Genomic DNA, 19,399 nt, shown 5'->3' on the forward strand with positions numbered 1-19,399 from the left:
ATGTTTTGGCAATTCCTGTAATCGAAAAATACAATAAATAGATAATAATGTTTTTATTAAAACCCCACTGCGTTTACAAATACTTCTCATTTATCAGTGGGGTTTATGTACAATTAATGTTGCCTAACCAGAATGATTGTAATAACAAAAAGGATCTATTTCTAGATAATAATATTTACGTAAAAGTATTTTTTGTTAAAATATTAAAGATAAAATACGGAGTATGTACTTCACAATTAAAATATACGTAACAACAGCTATTTTAGAAACGTCTAGGTTTACTTATTTCAGTGAGATTTATAAAAAAAAGTCCTTTGCCTTGGATGCAGATACCGCCACGTTTTGGAAATAGCTCAAAACGAAACAAAATTGAACGAGGCACCAGGAAACGCCAAAAAAGACCCACGCCCTCCTCACGAGTAGTTTTCAGGGGCTTTTAAGAAACAAAAGTAGGTCGAGGGAAACCGAAATATTATTAATAAAAAAATCGTGTTTACTGACGTATAGATTAATACGTGTAATTGTTAATGGCTGTATACTGATTCTTACTTTGTTTATGGTTTTCTGTTTCATTTCTAATGGCATGAAATTACTATTCTTAGTAAACATGGTTTTTGAAAATGCCTTTCATTATTTTCAACCAATTAATCAATGAGAAAAAGCTGATTTTTTTTTCTGGTTTGGATGTCCCCTGTCCATAATTCAATATCATTTGTGTGGCAAAAAAGTTGGACTGTCTGAGGAGTTTAACAGTTCATTTGTAAAGTAATTTTCTAGGCTAAATTTTATAAATAAAAAACGAATTAAACATGAAATAAAAATTCTACAATAATAATATTGGAATGTAAAAAGTTATTATTTTACATTTTAACTATTTTACCTAATCTTTCCGCATTTAATCTCAATATGTTTGAGGAACCAATCGTTACCGTAAACTAGTTAATGCAGCCTTATACTTATATCTTAAATTGAATTGGTATTATTAACCCAACTATTTATTATAAATCAAAAATTAGCCAAGAACTTTTTCTTTAAAAAATAATCTTATTTTAACATCGCTCTTAAATGATGGTAATATCAATTTTTGAATATATTAATTATAATTTTTCCCATTCATGTATATTAATAATAACATAAATAACATAATTTTTGTACGTATCGTATCTCCAATTAGTTACAATACAACATGCCTCATCAAAAACCAGAAAAATTAAAAAATAGAAGTTTAGGATAATGGCTTTTTTAACCCAACATCAATATCTCGTTAATTTCACCTGGCTGAAACGAGTCTAAATCAAAATATCCATTATCGTTCAAAATGCACTTTATTTAAACTAACTTGATTTATAGTTAAAAGAATCCCCTCAAATATTATGCAAATCTTCCTGTCATTAAAATACACTAAAATAGTACGAAATATCGCCCAGACAAAAATTTGGCTAATTGGATAAATTTCTTCTTCCATTCTGGTTTTATAAACTCTAAAAGTTATCTCATAAGAAATCGTAATAACTGCAACTAAAATACATTGTCAGATTTTATCTTTATAAAAGAACAAATTTACATTAACTGAAAATAAATTATGAGGGAAGGAAAGGTTCCTCTACAGAGTTTAAATTGAATCTTTTTGAAGGTAGTTTTTTTCATGAATGAAAAGTTTTTTAATTGTTGGTTGGGTGGATACTTTGACATGGAAATAATTCTTTTAGGTAGCCAATCTTTTGTCCATTTGCTTCTGTTAACTAACTTTTCTATTAACTAGTTTTTCTGTTTTTTCTTTAGGTGTATAATAATTATAATTATTCTAAATTGGAAGCAAATTGTAAACTACTTTAGGAACGCCGAATACTACATTTTTGGCATTCCAAACGTAATTCAAAGAAGGCGTCCATTTTTCTCTCAAAGAGACCGGATTTTTAAATTTAAAAAAATGACTCAATTTCTTGGTCTCGTATATTATTCCAGACGAAATCCGTTATTGCATATCCACTATTACGACGACGCATGTGCACGTGTGTCTGACTCAATTTCAGTCAGTTTGGCTAAGTATCATGCAATAAAAAAAGAGGTTAAAGATTCGTCTTTTCCAGTTCGCTGGGGAATAAAAACCGATGATAACTTTGCCGAGGTTACTCTCTAGACGTTATTTACTGGACCCGTAATCTTCTTTATTTTCTAATGGCGCTTACTGCCAGTTGGCCGTAAGAAGGTTGTAACTTATTTATGTATTGGGTAAAAATGATTTTTAAATGGTGTCGTTTAAAACTCGCTCAATACTTTTTTGAAATAGATTTGTGTGTCTGGAAACGTTAAACGTTCGGTCATTTTCAAATCTTTCTATAATTAGTGTTAATTTCTGTCAAGTTTTATGTTTTATGTTTTAAATGACGATGCGTCTAGAGACTGACCTGACTAAAAAAGCATAGATTGTTTTCCCAGCCGTCTTTAACGCGGTTTATTTTCGATCATACGGTATATGAATGTCCCAAGTGGTCTGAAAACTCGTTGTGTATGTTTACATTGGATATTTTCAAGAATTTTGAGTTTTGATAGATAAATTCTTCGATAGAAATCCTGAGCTTCTCAATATCCCTCCCTTAGCAGCTCTTCTAAGCAATTTTTATCTTCATTCATTCTATATAAAATACAGTATCTGTCTGTCTTACTTGCCCTCACACGATTGTAATGGTTGTAATTAATATTTTCACAAATTGGTATCTGTACTAAAAAGTTGTATTTCTACATATAATAACTTAAATTACGCTCAATTGAACTGCAAAAATAAAATAAATTGATATGGTATTTTCCTAATTTTGTTATGTATTTAAAAAAATATAATAAATACAAAAATTGTAACAATCTGGAAATTTGTTACATTTACCCATATTTGATAAGCACCCACCAGGTTTTATAAAAGTCGGCATGTCGTTACACGCTATAATACGGGAGCTGTTATTATTAGGTACATATCCATAATTACGAAAGATGTATTAAAAATATACAGCCTATTAATATGTACATCGTTAAATTCTTAAGGATGGTTTGGATTATCTAGAGAAGAATTTTATATAAACGCTAATTTGAAAATGCATATCAAAAATAAACAGGGTTATATTTAAGCTAAAACCTTCACTGCATGTGTAGGTATCACATAAAGGGCTTAAAAAGCAATATTCTTTCTCTATTTTTCTATCTTTTTTAGGGATTTTTAGAATTTTTAACTTCTAAAATAGGTATGCAAATTTTCTTGTCAGTATAATCCACTAAAATTATGCAATTTTGGTTTTTATTTTTATCGAGGTTATTATATTTTTGATTTAACAAACTTGAGGGTGAAGTTTTTTTTCTGTTTTCATTTAAAAACATAAAAACTATCTTAAAAAAAATACACTTCCAGATTTTATCTTTAAAAATGGTCAATTTTACACTAATCTGGAAATAAAATATGAGGGAAGGAAACCATTTTTTGCAGAGTTTAAATTCAATTCGCTTTTTTGCTGGACAAAGTTAACTTCTTGCATAAAAGAAAAGTTTTTGACGATCGGCAGTGTTAAAGCGGAGCTTCTTTCACCAAGTTTTATAAATCGGCTACAAAAAAAACTTAAAAAATTTTCTTTTTAAATATTTTAAACTGATTTTAAAAGTTTCATCCTAATACAATGACGCTGCAAATAAGAACAAACTTATATTGCTGGAGAAAGTTAAAGTATCGACACCTCACAAAGTTTATAGCTTAAGGCAAGTAACTAATCAATAAATTAAGAAATTATTAAAATGTTATATGTTAAATGTAAAATATATTATAAATAGACTAGCTACAGTTTTGGTTTTGATAAAATTTGTTTTTTTTCGAAATATCTAGTAAGCCATGAACTTTTTCAAAAATCTGAAAGGCGCATATTTATGACCCCACAAAACTGCAATTCTTTCCCCATTTAACCGACTTTTTATCTTAGTAGTTTCCAAGATACCCATAGAGAAACTCACCCTGTATATATTGAACCTCAAAAATTTTTAATATTTGACATTTCTATTATTTTACCAAACCGTTCCGCATATAAATAACCAGTATTTTTCTGGGACTAATATTTACTGTAGTACCAAGCTGGTTAACATAGTTTTACATCTGAATATAGCCTATAATTCTGACATTTTTAAATGATACGTACGAGAAGACAGAGACATTTTGATATCTATCAAAAATGTAATATAACAAAACTCAGAAGCCCCAAATTATTAAAAAATTAAATTTGAATTATATATGAAAGATATAAAGATTTTATGTATAATCTCCTGGACATTCACATCATTAATAGAACAATGAAAAATAAATCCAGGAAGAAACAAGAATTGTGTTAAAAATTCTATATGTAATATAAACAAATTCAGTACTCCAAATTATTGAAAACTTAAATTTGAAGTTATATGGTGGAAACTATAAAAATTTTATGCATAATCTCCTGAAAATTCACATCATTTAGAACGGAACCATAAAAATCAGAACCATGAAGAAACCAAGAATTACGTTAAAAATTCTACTAGGTGTTTAATTATGACACTTATTTACGGATTATTATTATTATACGTCTATTTAATTTGTACATATATTATTTATATTGCTTTGGTAATATATTTAAATGAATTAAATAACTAAACATATAATATGTATTTAAATTTATTTCTTAATTTTTTTTCTAGGAACCTCAACGAGTGTTTACCAACAACATTGTTGTCAGGTTTCATCCTGGCCTAGAAATGGATGGCGATGAAATCATTACCATCGTTTGTAGATACCCACCACCTGTAGCTCCCGTGCCACCTATACCTCTTCCAATGTAAGTAATTTTAATTAATGTTTTAATATTCTAAGACTATGCAGGCTGATCCAGGGCGATGATAGATTAAACATTTATAGAGAACGTTATTATAGAGAACGCGTGGTTATTTTGAATATTTGGCTTCATACATAAACATCTACGCCATCTAGGTACATAAATTATTATCAGCATAAAGGTCGTTTACACTCTGAGATAATTTGCGCAAATTGGCTCTCAAATCTCAATCAAAAGCCAAACTGTACTAATAAATCGTAAAATACAAACAAAAATCGTTAGTTTGTGCAGTTTTTGCAAAATTTGGTTCAGTAAAATTTGCCTCGTCTCAATGTTTCACTGAGTTTAGCGCAAATATCTGAGTGTAACCGCGGGTCAGTAATTTTGAAGAATTTGTTATTTTATTATTTTGATATTATGCTTATATCTTTTAGGATAAATAAATAAAAACCATCACACACACACAGGCAAATAGTACAAACTAACTGAATGTGTAAACGAAAGATATATTTTGTTGGTTAAAATTACTTTCTCATATCTGTAATGGGTTTTTAGGATAATACATAAAATACATATCGTCGCATTTCCACACAAAGTTTCGTAACCATCATTTTGAAAAATTTACAGTAGAGCGAAAAAAAAACGGCTTTTGGTGTGATCTAAAGATAACCTTTTGTTAGATACGCCATTTATTTTGTCTACTACAGCGTAAGAGTTTTGCACAAAGCAGCTTTGCTGATATGGCGGGTTTCCACCAAGCGGACAAGACAAAAACAAAACACGAACTGTCCGTTTGAACAGAAAATTAGAACAGTTTGGTTTTGAAAGTGTTTTAAAACTGATGGGTCCCAAATGGATTTTGTATTTACACCAGCCACAAACAGAAATCAATAGAAACTGTTCATGTCTTGTTTAAGTTTTATTCAGTTTAAATAGAGTTACCGGACGTGCAGTCGTGAAAATGTGTCGCGCAGCAAATTTGAGAAAGCAAGAGGACGAGGATTTATTGCTAGCAGTTACATAATTTATGGTTAAAAAGAACAAAAGTAAACGTCGATTTTGGATTAGACCATCTTAAAGGCAAAAAGGAGGAAATGTGACTAAACTATTGCAAGGTCTTAGAAAAGATGATATAAGTATAGGAGAGGTGAACTTCGATCACAAGTTTTAAGAATTTTTTAAGAATGTCCAGCACAGATTTTGAAAAGCAAGAACAACACTAACTACAGAGACTCAATCTCAGCACAGGAACGTTTTGCCATCACATTAAAGTTCCTAGCAATAGGAGATTCATACCATTCGGCGTGTTTGGCATTCACATAAATATTTATAATTTCTGTAGCCTTCAATTAGGTTGTATGCTGACCATGATTTTTTAGAAGTGCGTATACCTGTTTTGTAGGTGTCATTATTTTGATATAATTAAGTAAAATACATATCAGGTATCGCGACTTGTTCCCTTCACACTCGAAATTAGACTACCACTAAAACACAACAACGAAAATAAAAACAAACTGGTTCCAATATCAAGAACGTTTACACCAAGCGTCTGTTTGGTGTAAACGTTCTTTTGCCTAAACATACCTAGAACATGTGGACCCTTTGAAGTTACCGACATTCGCCGGGACGTTGTTTGTGTTCTTAAAAACTCTATTCGCGGACCAAAAAGTTTAGAAATTGCCCTAAAAGTTCCAACAGAACAGTTCGCAAACAGTTTGCGGACTGTCACAAACGGACCGAGTTTGTATTTTGTTTTTGTCCTGTCCGCTTGGTGGAAACCCGTGATTATTAGATCACACTAAGAGACGTTTTTATCGCGCTACTGTAAAATTTTCAAAATGCTAGTTACGACACTTTGCGAGGCAGGCGTCGATATGTAATATTTATTAATTACGAAAACTAGACATTGAGCATGCACTCATTAAATCATGATTTCAGGATATGGAAGCTTAACATACAGGTTATGCTTTAAAGAAAGTCAACACACTTGGTCGGACTAAAACAGTCGATTCAATATCATACAGGAAATTAAAAAACTTTGTCTCCGTTTCTTATAAAGTTACCTTAATGTCCTTTATATTAAAATTAATATAACATTTCCTCTTTTGTGTTCGTTCATACCCTAAACCCCGCGTTCCGTCAGTAGAAGTATTTTAAGAACCAAGTAGATTGTAGCTATACTATAAGAAAACGTTTCCAAACAAAGTTTTCAAATTTGCTATGTATCTATACTAATTAATAAAATCCTGAAGTGACTGACATACTGATTAATCACGATCCTGCTCAAACCACTCAACGTAAGAAGCTCAATTTTGGCATACAGGTTGATTCTAGGGTGTAGAGGTTCGATAAGAAGGGATTTTTCGAAATTCCAGTTCCAAATATTTTTTATTTATAAAACGGCCAAGTTTCCGAAAAAACGCTTAAACACGTATATTTTATTTTGCATTTTTACATATTTTAAGATTTTTTAAAAATGTATACAGGGTATTTCGAAAAATCTGGTCATTGATTAATCACGATCCTGCTTAAAGCGCTTGACGTAAAAAGCGGATTTTTGGAAAACAGATTAACTTTAGAGTGTAGAGGTTCGATAAGAAGGGAATTTTAGAAACTCGAATTCTAAGGGGGTGAAACTAAGACTGAAATATTAAAATATTTTTTATTTAAAAACCGGTGAGTTTTTCGGAAAAACTCTTAAACACTTATATTTTATTTTGTTGTTATACATATTTTAAGATTTTTTATAACTTCATACAGGGTGTTTCATAAAATATGACCATTGAGTAATCAAGATTCTGCTTAAACTGCTTGACGTTTAAAGCTGATTTTTGGTAAACGGATTGACTGTGGGGTGTAGAGTTTCGAGGCGGGCTATACGTGCCTCCCGACACCAATTTTTTTTTCATGCTGACATAAATGTGAGAAAATTTTATCTAGTTTGTATGTTAATGGAACTTCTTGCTTTGCTTTATCATCTCTATTACAAATGATTAATTCGACGCGAACGAAGTCGCTGGTACACGCTAGTTCATTATATTTTACTTCAAATGTCAGATTTCTATGGGCTTGGTCTAGCCTTGGTCTATTCTTGGTCTATCCTTCACATACTTGTAAATATTATAAAAATTTAGTTTGATTTTATTCTGAATAAGAGAAAAGTGTAATAAATATGTAAAATGTAATAATATACAGCGCGTTGCTATAAAAATACAATTACTTGCAATTTTGTTTATTTCTGAAGCTGGCATCATTCTAAATTTTTGTAACTCTCGTAGTCCTTGAACAAACCTAACACTTACATTTTCATTATTACCAATCGACGTCGAGTACGCTCTATTTACTATTTAGGGAGAATAATAAGGCTGTAAAAAAAAGGCCACTTTGTACCATATATCCTGTTTTCTCCATATATTTTACCTTATCTCTCAAAACACGTATACTGAAAAATTTAGTCCGGATGTCTCATAAACGAAACTAAATTTTCTTCATAAAAGACGGCGTTTCCTTGCGCATTTTTATTGTTTTGTCAATAATGGTATTTGTTTCATGTCCCCGTGTGCAGAAGAAAGATTTTATGACATACATTTCCCTTAACGATCTTGCTGTAAATAAATTTTTCAACATGGTGAAATTTACTTTAGAAGCTTATCGTAAATCTGTAATAGCCTCATTACTATAAAATGGATAAAACTAAGATAAAATTGTGGTGTGAATAAGTATTTTTAAGATATCGTCCCATAAAAATGGTTGTAAAATTTATATTATGTCTTTAGTGGCTTCCATTTTTCTTTAGCAATAGAAAGTATAAGTGCATCTATGTCCTTAAAGAACATAAAGATATGAGGTGAAATATATTCTGAAATAATAGTGTATATCATATTGTAAGGAGTAGACTTATAAGGTGATTAAAAAGTTGTATTCTAAATTTTGTTATTTAATATAAAATATTTTTTAAATGTTTATTTATTTGCTTTACTAATTGGTTCATTTTAGATAAAAACTATTGAATGAATTCCCACTGCCAAATCATTGTCTTTAAAGTAAAATCTAATTATATTTAATATTTTGATGCAAACAAATACCTAACTTTATAGAGTAAAATAACTTGATTTTTTTTATTATTGCTGAATGATATTTGTTTTATTAAATTCATTTTGTATTTAAATAATAGTTATTTTTTATACAAGACGATAAAATGGTATTTTATCCTCGACCGGGAAAAGATTAATTCACGAGCGATGAAATCGCGAGTAAATTAATTTCGTGTCGTGTATAAAACAATATTTTTTCCATAGCGAGTTACGTTTTAAAAAATATTGAGAAATTATTATTTCAAGGAATTTATTATTACAAGTAGAAAAAATATTGTGCTGGGTTGGCGTTGGTTTCTATGTAATTTGACAAATAAATAAAGCTGTCTCTTTAGTTGTCAGTTTTGAGTCAATATTTTTTAATTCTCTTTCTTGACGATTGCTTATTGAATTGGAGCCGGAAATTGCTCAAAACGAAATAAGTAAATTACCAACAGATACTCAGTCTGAGGCGACGAACGCCATATCCAAACTACTTCCATTTAAATCCCGAATAACTTATGAAAAGGAATACAAACATTTTCAAAAATTGAAGCAATAATTAAAAGACGTATCCTCGCTGTTAAAGTATCATTTAATCTACCCTTGCGGTTAAAGTACTATTTTATCTACTATTTTTGATAGATATAAGGCAATTTTAACAGTTGCTATGGAAAAAAATAAAAATTTTAAGCTACAAAATTTGCTTTATTAATAGTTTTCATGCAATTGTTAATATTGGCCTACTAACTTTGCAAATAAATTCGTAAAGAAAAACGGCCTAATCCACATTTTTTTAGTAATCAACATTTATTACACACATACTTATGTCTAAATTTTAGTTCATTAGGTCTTTAGGCAAATATTTGCAGCAAAATATCAAAATATTGTTCGAAAATTAAACTAGTAGCATTATTGTCACTAAACGTTATTCTAAGTTTTCTCAAAATAAGGTTTTTAGGGTTAGCCCGTTCTTGCGCTGGTGTGTTATATGAATATGGCAGTTGGCAATTTTATATTTTGCCACTTGAGATATCATTTATTTAGATATACAGTTCATACCAAATAAACTTTAGTCACGTGATTAAGGGGTCCGTTACAGTAGCCCCCCCCCCGGTTCTCCAAACTCTTTAATATTTTAGCACTGTATTGCACCCACCTAGCACTACCTAGCACCCTATTTACAGAGCTAGCACCACAACCCCTAGCGAGTTACAGGACATTTTTACCGGGGGGGGCTAATGTAACGCTAGCCCCCCCCGGTTGAATATTTCCCTTAAAACTTTAGCACTGTATTGCACACACCTAGCACTACCTAGCACCCTATTTACAGAGCTAGCACCACAACCCCTAGCGAGTTACAGGACATTTTTACCGGGGGGGGCTAATGTAACGCTAGCCCCCCCCCGGTTAAATTTTTCCCTTAAAACTTTAGCACTCTATTGCACCCACCTAGCACCACCTAGCACCCAATTTACAGAGCTAGCACTACACTTCCAGAAGAGCTATAGCATATTTTCACCTGGCGCACAGTGGGGCGGATGGCAATTCTAGTGGGACAAAACATCGGGTCCGTTACAGTAGCCCCCCCCGGTTCTCCAAACTCTTTAATATTTTAGCACTGTATTGCACCCACCTAGCACTACCTAGCACCCTATTTACAGAGCTAGCACCACAACCCCTAGCGAGTTACAGGACATTTTAACCGGGGGGGCTAATGTAACGCTAGCCCCCCCCCCGGTTGAATTTTTCCCTTAAAACTTTAGCACTCTATTGCACCCACCTAGCACCACCTAGCACCCAATTTACAGAGCTAGCACTACACTCCCAGAAGAGTTATTGCATATTTTCACCTGGCGCACAGTGGGGCGGATGGCAATTCTAGTGGGACAAAACATCGGGTCCGTTACAGGAGCCCCCCCGGTTCTCCAAACTCTTTAATATTTTAGCACTGTATTGCACCCACCTAGCACTACCTAGCACCCAATTTACAGAGCTAGCACTACACTCCCAGAAGAGTTATAGCATATTTTAACCTGGCCTACAGTGGGGCGGATGGCAATTCTAGTGGGACAAAACATCGGGTCCGTTACAGTAGCCCCCCCGGTTGTCCAAACTCTTTAATATTTTAGCACTGTATTGCACCCACCTAGCACTACCTAGCACCATATTTACAGAGCTAGCACCACAACCCCTAGCGAGTTACAGGACATTTTTACCGGTAGGGACTAATGTAACCTAGCCCTCCCCCGGTTAAATATTTCCCTTAAAACTTTAGCACTGTATTGCACCCACCTAGCACTACCTAGCACCCAACTTACAGAGCTAGCACCACAACCCCTAGCGAGTTACAGGACATTTTTACCGGGGGGCTAATGTAACGCTAGCCCCCCCCCGGTTGTCCAAACTCTTTAATATTTTAGCACTGTATTGCACCCACCTAGCACTACCTAGCACCATATTTACAGAGCTAGCACCACAACCCCTAGCGAGTTACAGGACATTTTTACCGGGGGGCTAATGTAACGCTAGCCCCCCGGTTGAATTTTCCCTTAAAACTTTAGCACTCTATTGCACCCACCTAGCACCACCTAGCACCCAATTTACAGAGCTAGCACTACACTCCCAGAAGAGTTATTGCATATTTTCACCTGGCGCACAGTGGGGCGGATGGCAATTCTAGTGGGACAAAACATCGGGTCCGTTACAGGAGCCCCCCCCGGTTGTCCAAACTCTTTAATATTTTAGCACTGTATTGCACCCACCTAGCACTATCTAGCACCTAACTTACAGAGCTAGCACCACACCCCCAGAAGAGTTATAGGTGGTTATAGCCAATGCACCGTCTAAAATTTTTTAATTAGAATATTTTAAGACGGTGGCCATAGTTAAGTCTGTGGTTATAGCATATTTTCACCTTGCGCACAGTGTTGCGGACGGTTATTCTAGCGGGACAAAACCGTTTTGTTAGAAATAAGCCAAATAATGTGTACTGATGAATTAATAAAAGTTTAAAATATTGTCTTAGTAATAAATCATTTAATTTTATTAGAAGTTATAAGAAATTTAAAAAAGGCTTTTGCATATCATCATGTTTTATTTATCTAGAACATCATGTGGATGTTTTTGTCTTGAGGAAAATTGCCGAACTGACTATTGGTGTCATTCATTGATTTTTTGAACTCAGTGCCTTTCGATAAAGTTTCAGAGTTTTCAACAATTATTACAGCAGCATCCCTACTCCCACTAGACCTAAAGCTCACAGTACTTGCAAAACCCAATCTTCTTTTGAAATGTCTTCTATTAACCCTTTAACGAGTCTTTGTTTCGTGTTTATACTAGCTGATTGAAATTAAACTTTTAAGCGTCCACCAGTTCAGCTTGAATTCCCTGTCACTAATAAAATGCCTTCTAGACACGATTTATTCTATTTGCGAAAATTGTTTAAGGAAAAGCAACATTTTTTCTATTTTCGATATAAAACAATGGAAAATGATTGCAAATGGGTCTTTTCAACACCTTTCGTTTTATTGTCACTAAGAAAGTTGGGATCCAAAAATTGCATCACGACATCCCACAAAACGGTCAAACTGGTCTTAGATGTTGATTTTATAACGCCTTTTTTTCTTGAGGGCTTCAAAAAATTCTTGGCAGCTGACTTCAACCTAACCTAACCGGTGAATCGGTGAGAGACCCCTAAAAATTATGTTTTTTTTTTCAACAATTTGGCAACGCCCGGTACAAATAAATATGGGCATGGAAACTACAAATATTCTAGCATCAAAATTGCTTACTACTTTTTGGTAACTATTGGTAACTCCAAAGATCTACATCATTCGATATTTGATAAAAAAAAAGTGAAAGTTTGATATCTGCAGAACAAAAGCACGAAATATTTTAACGAATAATATACGTGTAGTATATAAGTAAATAACATAATTTGGTTTTGGAATAGAATGTATAAGCACTTGTAAATATTTTGTTTTCGTATAACTTCTGCCTTGCTGAGCAGAAAACGACCTTTAGTTGATAAAAATGTATCGAAAGACATACAAAGAATATATATAACCAAAAAATAATTGATGCATTTTTATATCTATTGGAATGCCTACAATTAATTCATCAGTACACATTATTTGGCTTATTTCTAACAAAACGGTTTTGTCCCGCTAGAATTACCGTCCGCCACATTGTGCGCAAGGTGAAAATATGCTATAACCACAGACTTAACTATGGCCACCGTCTTATAATATTCTAATTAAAAAATTTTAGACGGTTCATTGGCTATAACCACCTATAACTCTTCTGGGGGTGTGGTGCTAGCTCTGTAAGTTAGGTGCTAGATAGTGCTAGGTGGGTGCAATACAGTGCTAAAGTTTTAAGGGAAATATTCAACCGGGGGAGGGCTAGGTTACATTAGTCCGTCCCGGTAAAAATGTCCTGTAACTCGCTAGGGGTTGTGGTGCTAGCTCTGTAAATATGGTGCTAGGTAGTGCTAGGTGGGTGCAATACAGTGCTAAAATATTAAAGAGTTTGGACAACCGGGGGGGCTACTGTAACGGACCCGATGTTTTGTCCCACTAGAATTGTCATCCGCCCCACTGTGAGCCAGGTTAAAATATGCTATAACTCTTCTGGGAGTGTAGTGCTAGCTCTGTAAATTGGGTGCTAGGTAGTGCTAGGTGGGTGCAATACAGTGCTAAAATATTAAAGAGTTTGGACAACCGGGGGGGGGCTACTGTAACGGACCCGATGTTTTGTCCCACTAGAATTGCCATCCGCCCCACTGTGCGCCAGGTGAAAATATGCAATAACTCTTCTGGGAGTGTAGTGCTAGCTCTGTAAATTGGGTGCTAGGTGGTGCTAGGTGGGTGCAATAGAGTGCTAAAGTTTTAAGGGAAAAATTCAACCGGGGGGGGCTAGCGTTACATTAGCCCCCCGGTAAAAATGTCCTGTAACTCGCTAGGGGTTGTGGTGCTAGCTCTGTAAATAGGGTGCTAGGTAGTGCTAGGTGGGTGCAATACAGTGCTAAAATATTAAAGAGTTTGGAGAACCGGGGGGGGGGGCTACTGTAACGGACCCGTGATTAAGCTTGATCGGCACAAGGTTGCCCACTTTTCTATATTTTCTTTTAATGAAAATATTTTAGGAACAAAAATAAATTAGTTATAAATATATAAACAGTTATTATCATTAACAAAACTCACCTTCTTAACAATACTTAAGGGACATAAAGGGCCATTACTACCGCTTTCTCGTTCAAAATATTGTAATAAAGTTGCGATGAGTTTTTTACGGCTATTAAACTCCCTTGTACACTTCGAACTAAAAGAGGTTTTAAAAAGAACAATGTTCGACCGTAAGGTCTGCTAGTAAACATTTTCAAGCTTAGAGTATCATAACACTATTTATTTGAACCAAAAACTCCTAATAAAAAACTATAGTGTCAAAACGAATGACAATGTCAGGAAATAAATAAATGCGGCAACTTGACATTTTTACAGCAGAGCTACCATCTGAATCTCCAGCGCGAAATTTAAATTCCAGTTAGTCAGCACGGTGCCAAATATGTACAGGGTGGGTCAAATTCGATGCCTTTAAATGGAAACACCCTTTTCTCTAGGAGATAGAGAAAAACTAATATCGGTGTCTAGAGCTCAATTTTTGTCAAAAACATGATGGTGAAAACCGCATATCGATATCTCTTACCGTTTCGGAATTACGAGATGCTTTTCAAAAATATGCATTTTTAACAAATCGCTGTAACTTTTTTTCTATGGAAAATTTTGTATTTTTATGAAAACATTTCCAAAGCACCTTTTTACGTAGAATTTAATGGTTTAAGTATAATTTTTTTTTTAAATTATTAATTTAAGAATTATCAACAGAAAATTCGATTTTTTATATGGGACACCCTGTATATTTTTAATTTATTGAAAAGAATTTAAAATTACCTTTCCAAAAATATAACACTTGATATTTTGCTCTATTCCTCTTCGAGATATAGAGTATATAAAAAATTGCTCGCTTTAAATAAGTATATAGACTTTGAACGGCACCGGCTGTAATGCAAAAAATAGCTAGTGAGCATCAATTAAAACGAAAATAATATTTGCTATGAGAGATGCAGAATTTTATAACAATTTAAAATATATTTAACCAACATCAACACATTTAAACTATATCTATAACAATAAAAATAAATAGCAAACCAAAACATGAGATTTTGCCACATACGGATGTTCGACGGCCGACGGCTCGACGGCCAACGGCTGGGATCTTGGTTAGCTATTCAATTATTCTTGAAATTGGTTGCAAAAATTTGCTGATAACTTCAACGTTCAGAGGCGGTGCATGGTCTTGCTGGAAAAATATGTTTTCGAGTTCCATTAAGGGCATATCATCAATAAAGAGTCCAAAGCCTACTAGTTAAAAGTGGCGAACTTTTAAAAATTCTGTATTTCGAAGGGGATTATAACAAAATATCAAGTGTGCTATATTTTTGGAAAGGTAATTTTAAATTCTTTTCAGTTAATTAAAAATATAGAGGGTGTCCCAAATAAAAAATCAATTTTTCTGTTGATAACTCTTGAATTATTAATTTTAAAAAAATTATACTTAAACCATTAAATTCTAGGTAAAAAGGCGCTTTGGAAAAGTTCTCATAGAAATACAAAATTTTCCATAGCAAAAAAGTTACAGCGATTTGTTAAAAATGCACATTTTTGAAAAACACCCCGTAACTCCGAAACGGTAACAATATCTGTTACCGTGTGCGATTTTCACCATCATGTTTTTGATGAAAATTGAGCTCCAGACACTGATATTAGTTTTCGTCTATCTCCTATAGAAAAGTTTGTTTCCATTTAAAAGCATCGAATTTGACCCACCCTGTACATGAATGGCAACAATGAATTTAAAAATCGCGCTCTCTATTACGTATAACTAAAAGTTTAATTGATATGAAATACACGTACCCTTTAATATTTCGAGAGAGAAGATTAATAAAGTATATTATATGACATTATACTGATATATTTATTGCTAATACACTCGATGTCGACTCATAAAATCGACTGTTCTAAAACAAAACGATTTTATTGTAACAGACTCACAGCTGGTCTTAAATAATTTCATTACTTCGAAAGGTATAACCGTAAAATGTTATATTTCCAATAACAAGGTCTGGGATACCGTCGAAAGGACAGTAAAGGAAATTTTAAAGCGGACATTTTATTCGACGGAAATTGAATAGCGTTTCAAACGTTTCAAACGTACATACAACATTGTACAGATCGGCTTCGGCATAAAAATCGGCAAATCTGAATTTAAATTTTGTGGAGTGTGTTAAACAATCGTGTACCTGCTAGAATTTAAAAATAAACACATACAATTTAGGATTTTGTAATATGAGCTTATAAAAATCTGTTTTACGCTAAAACTTTTGGTGCAGTTGGAACAGAAATTTATTTATTTTGGCAAACTACAAATCGAGGTTCGGAAGTAATTAATTACGTTGTAATTTACCGTTTACTACGTGTAGTTTTTCTTCTAAAACTACGTATTTTAACATTGAAAATGTTTCTGTTAATCCTATATAGGAGAGCCCAAATCGAATTAAAATGCTACATTTGCCACACCATGACGTCATATATACAAGGGTATAGGAAATCTCGGCGCAGCGGCGGCAGTCGGCCAGCGCGCGCAAAAACCATTACATCGCTAATTGTTTATTGATATATCTTTATTAGTTTAAAAGCAAAAAATATGGGGTTTGCTTTGATACCTTGTCAAGACATAAGCGAAACTTTTAAATTGTTTCTTTTTTCATTTAGGCCTTCGTTTTTCGTTAAATCAAAGTTATATTAAAAAAAATCTATTTTTAAACCAAATTTTCCCATGATTGTAATTATTATTCATGTTTAAAATTTTTTTTGGTCATAAGCGCTAATGGAAGTGTTTTTTTATAAATAATTATAAAAAATTACTCCCTACGAAGACTTTATTGTGTACTGGATCAAAAAATAAGTATTTGTTTTCTCTATACGGTGGTATTAATATATCGATTTTTGATGATAGTGCCTTTTTACCCGGTCTAATTTTGTACTACTTTCGGAATAAAGGTCCCCATATCATGTACTGCAAATGTACTGTACTTCCATCCCTGAAAAATTCAGCTTGTGACACCGAAGTGAGAGGTAACGTCAAAATAAGCTTTAATCTACCTACATCATAGGTAGGTGTAGGTACTCTAGGTATATTCTACCTAGACAATAGCTGAACTAGCTGACAGTAGTAATTAATTAGGTACGCACACAGATTTTTTCGCTAGGTAATACAAATCACTTTACCATAACAAAAAAGTAAAAACATGTCATGGCGGAAGATATTCAGGTGGCATTTCACACATTTATCTATTAAAATCGAGATTAAAATAATAAACTTGCGTAACATGTATACACGAGATAGAAAGTTTCAGAATCGATTAATACGCAATACGCTACGCAGTCAAATTATTCCTATGCGCAGATGAGCGTCTTCAAGACTCTTCCTTCGGCCAGGGTCACGACGCCGCCGAACAGGAATTGGCCTACGTTTGGCTAAACAGGCTGGACACGGTGGAGTACGATATTGGCGAGTCTGAATATTTATAAAAATTTGCAAAGTAAAATATGTTGGAAAAATAATTAATCCATACATATATAAAAGCTCAAAGGGTTTTTTGTTGCATCCATCCCGCCGAAACCGCTTTACCAATCTCGATGATTCTTTTTTTAAATGAAAGGTATATATGTGTAGATTTGTTATGAAGTATTTTTATAGTGCTTAATGGCTATTTCTTTGTGTAAAACGACTAAATACTAAAACATACCTGAAAACACCTACACACAATACCTCCAGAAATAAATTAGTTGTCATTGTCAGTGGTGTGTCAGTTAGATTATATATTACGTTTTTAGATATTTTAGAGTGAGTTGATGCCGCCAGCTTTAGATACATAAATATTAGCACAAAGGTTCGTTTAAACGACATTAGTGAATTAGCTACACAAAGCGATTTTAGGAAATTCATCCTCTTAGAGAGTAAAATTATCTCGGAACAGTTTGTTGTATGAAAATTCCTTACTATTTCGTCTAGAAGAATGAAATCCTACAAAAAGAATTAGAAGAAATTTTTGAAATTCATCAACCAAATGGGTAAAGTTAGTAAAAATTTATATAAAACTTGGTGACGTCTGGATTATACACATAAAAATTGGCACAAAGGTAAAGCGAATTTATGAAATTTATACCCTTAGGGAGTAAAATAGGGAATGAAAGTTTGCTGTACGAAAATGCAATACTATAACATTATAAACCAGACAGTATAAAATTTTATACAAGGGTTTATTTAGTGACATCATAAGGAAATATATCTTCCTCAATTATCCTTCAAAGAATAAAAAATAACCTATAAAGAGAGTATTAGTGCTCTTAATAAATAAAAAAAAGATGAAAAATAAAAAACATCTATATGTTCACTAGCTCTCTATAAAGAAGTAAAAAATCATTTAAATCAATGCATGAACGATTCGAGGTGTAACGCGAACGTAGTTGCGAGAAAAAGCTAGTAATTTATTAAATTATTTTATTTAACTCATTAATTTTCATTGAAAAGGAATTTTTGTAATTCGCCACTATATTAGTTAAAAACTAAGAAACTCATATCAAATTTAAGTTTTGCGATTTTGACTTATACTTTTTACAAAATCTGAACACATTTTAAAAGAAAAAAAGTTTTTGATAATATTTGTGTAGATTGACTACAAGTTGTATAACATAAATTTCTACGACCGGTCTACCTAGTGATCTGCAGCATCGCCTTGTGGTGCAAACGTGGGCCTGTTAATCTGTGACGTGACGCACAACAGCCAAGAAAAACAGAAGCGTGGCTAAGAATTTAGTAATTTAAAAAAAGTCTTTTAGATACAGTAGTAGGTATTAACAAGTTTTGTGTGTTTAAATGGGGTTTGCCTTTAACAGTTAAAAAATTATATCGTAAAGTGTAACTTTCCGTAAGAATTCTTTATCTGTCATTGATCATGATCTGTCATCATGTTAACCTGATGTTTTGTATGTTATTTTGTTTTTTTCGAGGTTTTTTTGCTTGCTTGTTTTACGGATAGGTGCGATCGCATAATTATTATTGATAATGTTTTATTTAATATTAACATTACTACTTTTTCAGTGAATCTTTAAATTTGTTGTTTTTTTTTAAGTTCGTTATTTAAACATATGTATGTATTACACTCATATTAACACTAATCATATTTTTACGTTTTTATTCATCATTTTCAATGCCCCCCCGGTTGCATCTTTGTAAAGGACTGTGAATTTTTCCGTTCATTAACTACATGAAAACTACTTTAGTAAACTACGTATTGATAAAAAGATGTCTATACGTCTTGATATTACGATATAAAAACCATACTATAAATAAGACGGGTTAGTTTTG

At 32.9% G+C, this 19,399-nt stretch overlaps 1 protein-coding gene across 3 annotated transcripts in view; it reads left to right on the plus strand.

The window, feature by feature from the left end:
- LOC115878769 overlaps positions 1-19,399 on the plus strand; it is a 127,724-nt gene that overhangs the window by 66,886 nt on the left and 41,439 nt on the right. For 2 of the 3 annotated variants that reach the window (XM_030895360.1, XM_030895361.1), the window contains exon 4: positions 4,699-4,835. In XM_030895360.1, coding sequence (XP_030751220.1) covers positions 4,699-4,835 — 137 coding nt within the window. Of the gene's footprint in view, positions 1-4,192; positions 4,543-4,698; positions 4,836-19,399 lie in introns of those variants that run through there. The other variant, XM_030895362.1, reaches the window with a different exon arrangement.

Source organism: Sitophilus oryzae, unplaced genomic scaffold (assembly GCF_002938485.1).
Source record: "Sitophilus oryzae breed Bouriz unplaced genomic scaffold, Soryzae_2.0 scaffold_1522_pilon_pilon, whole genome shotgun sequence".
Classification (NCBI taxonomy): domain Eukaryota; kingdom Metazoa; phylum Arthropoda; class Insecta; order Coleoptera; family Curculionidae; genus Sitophilus; species Sitophilus oryzae.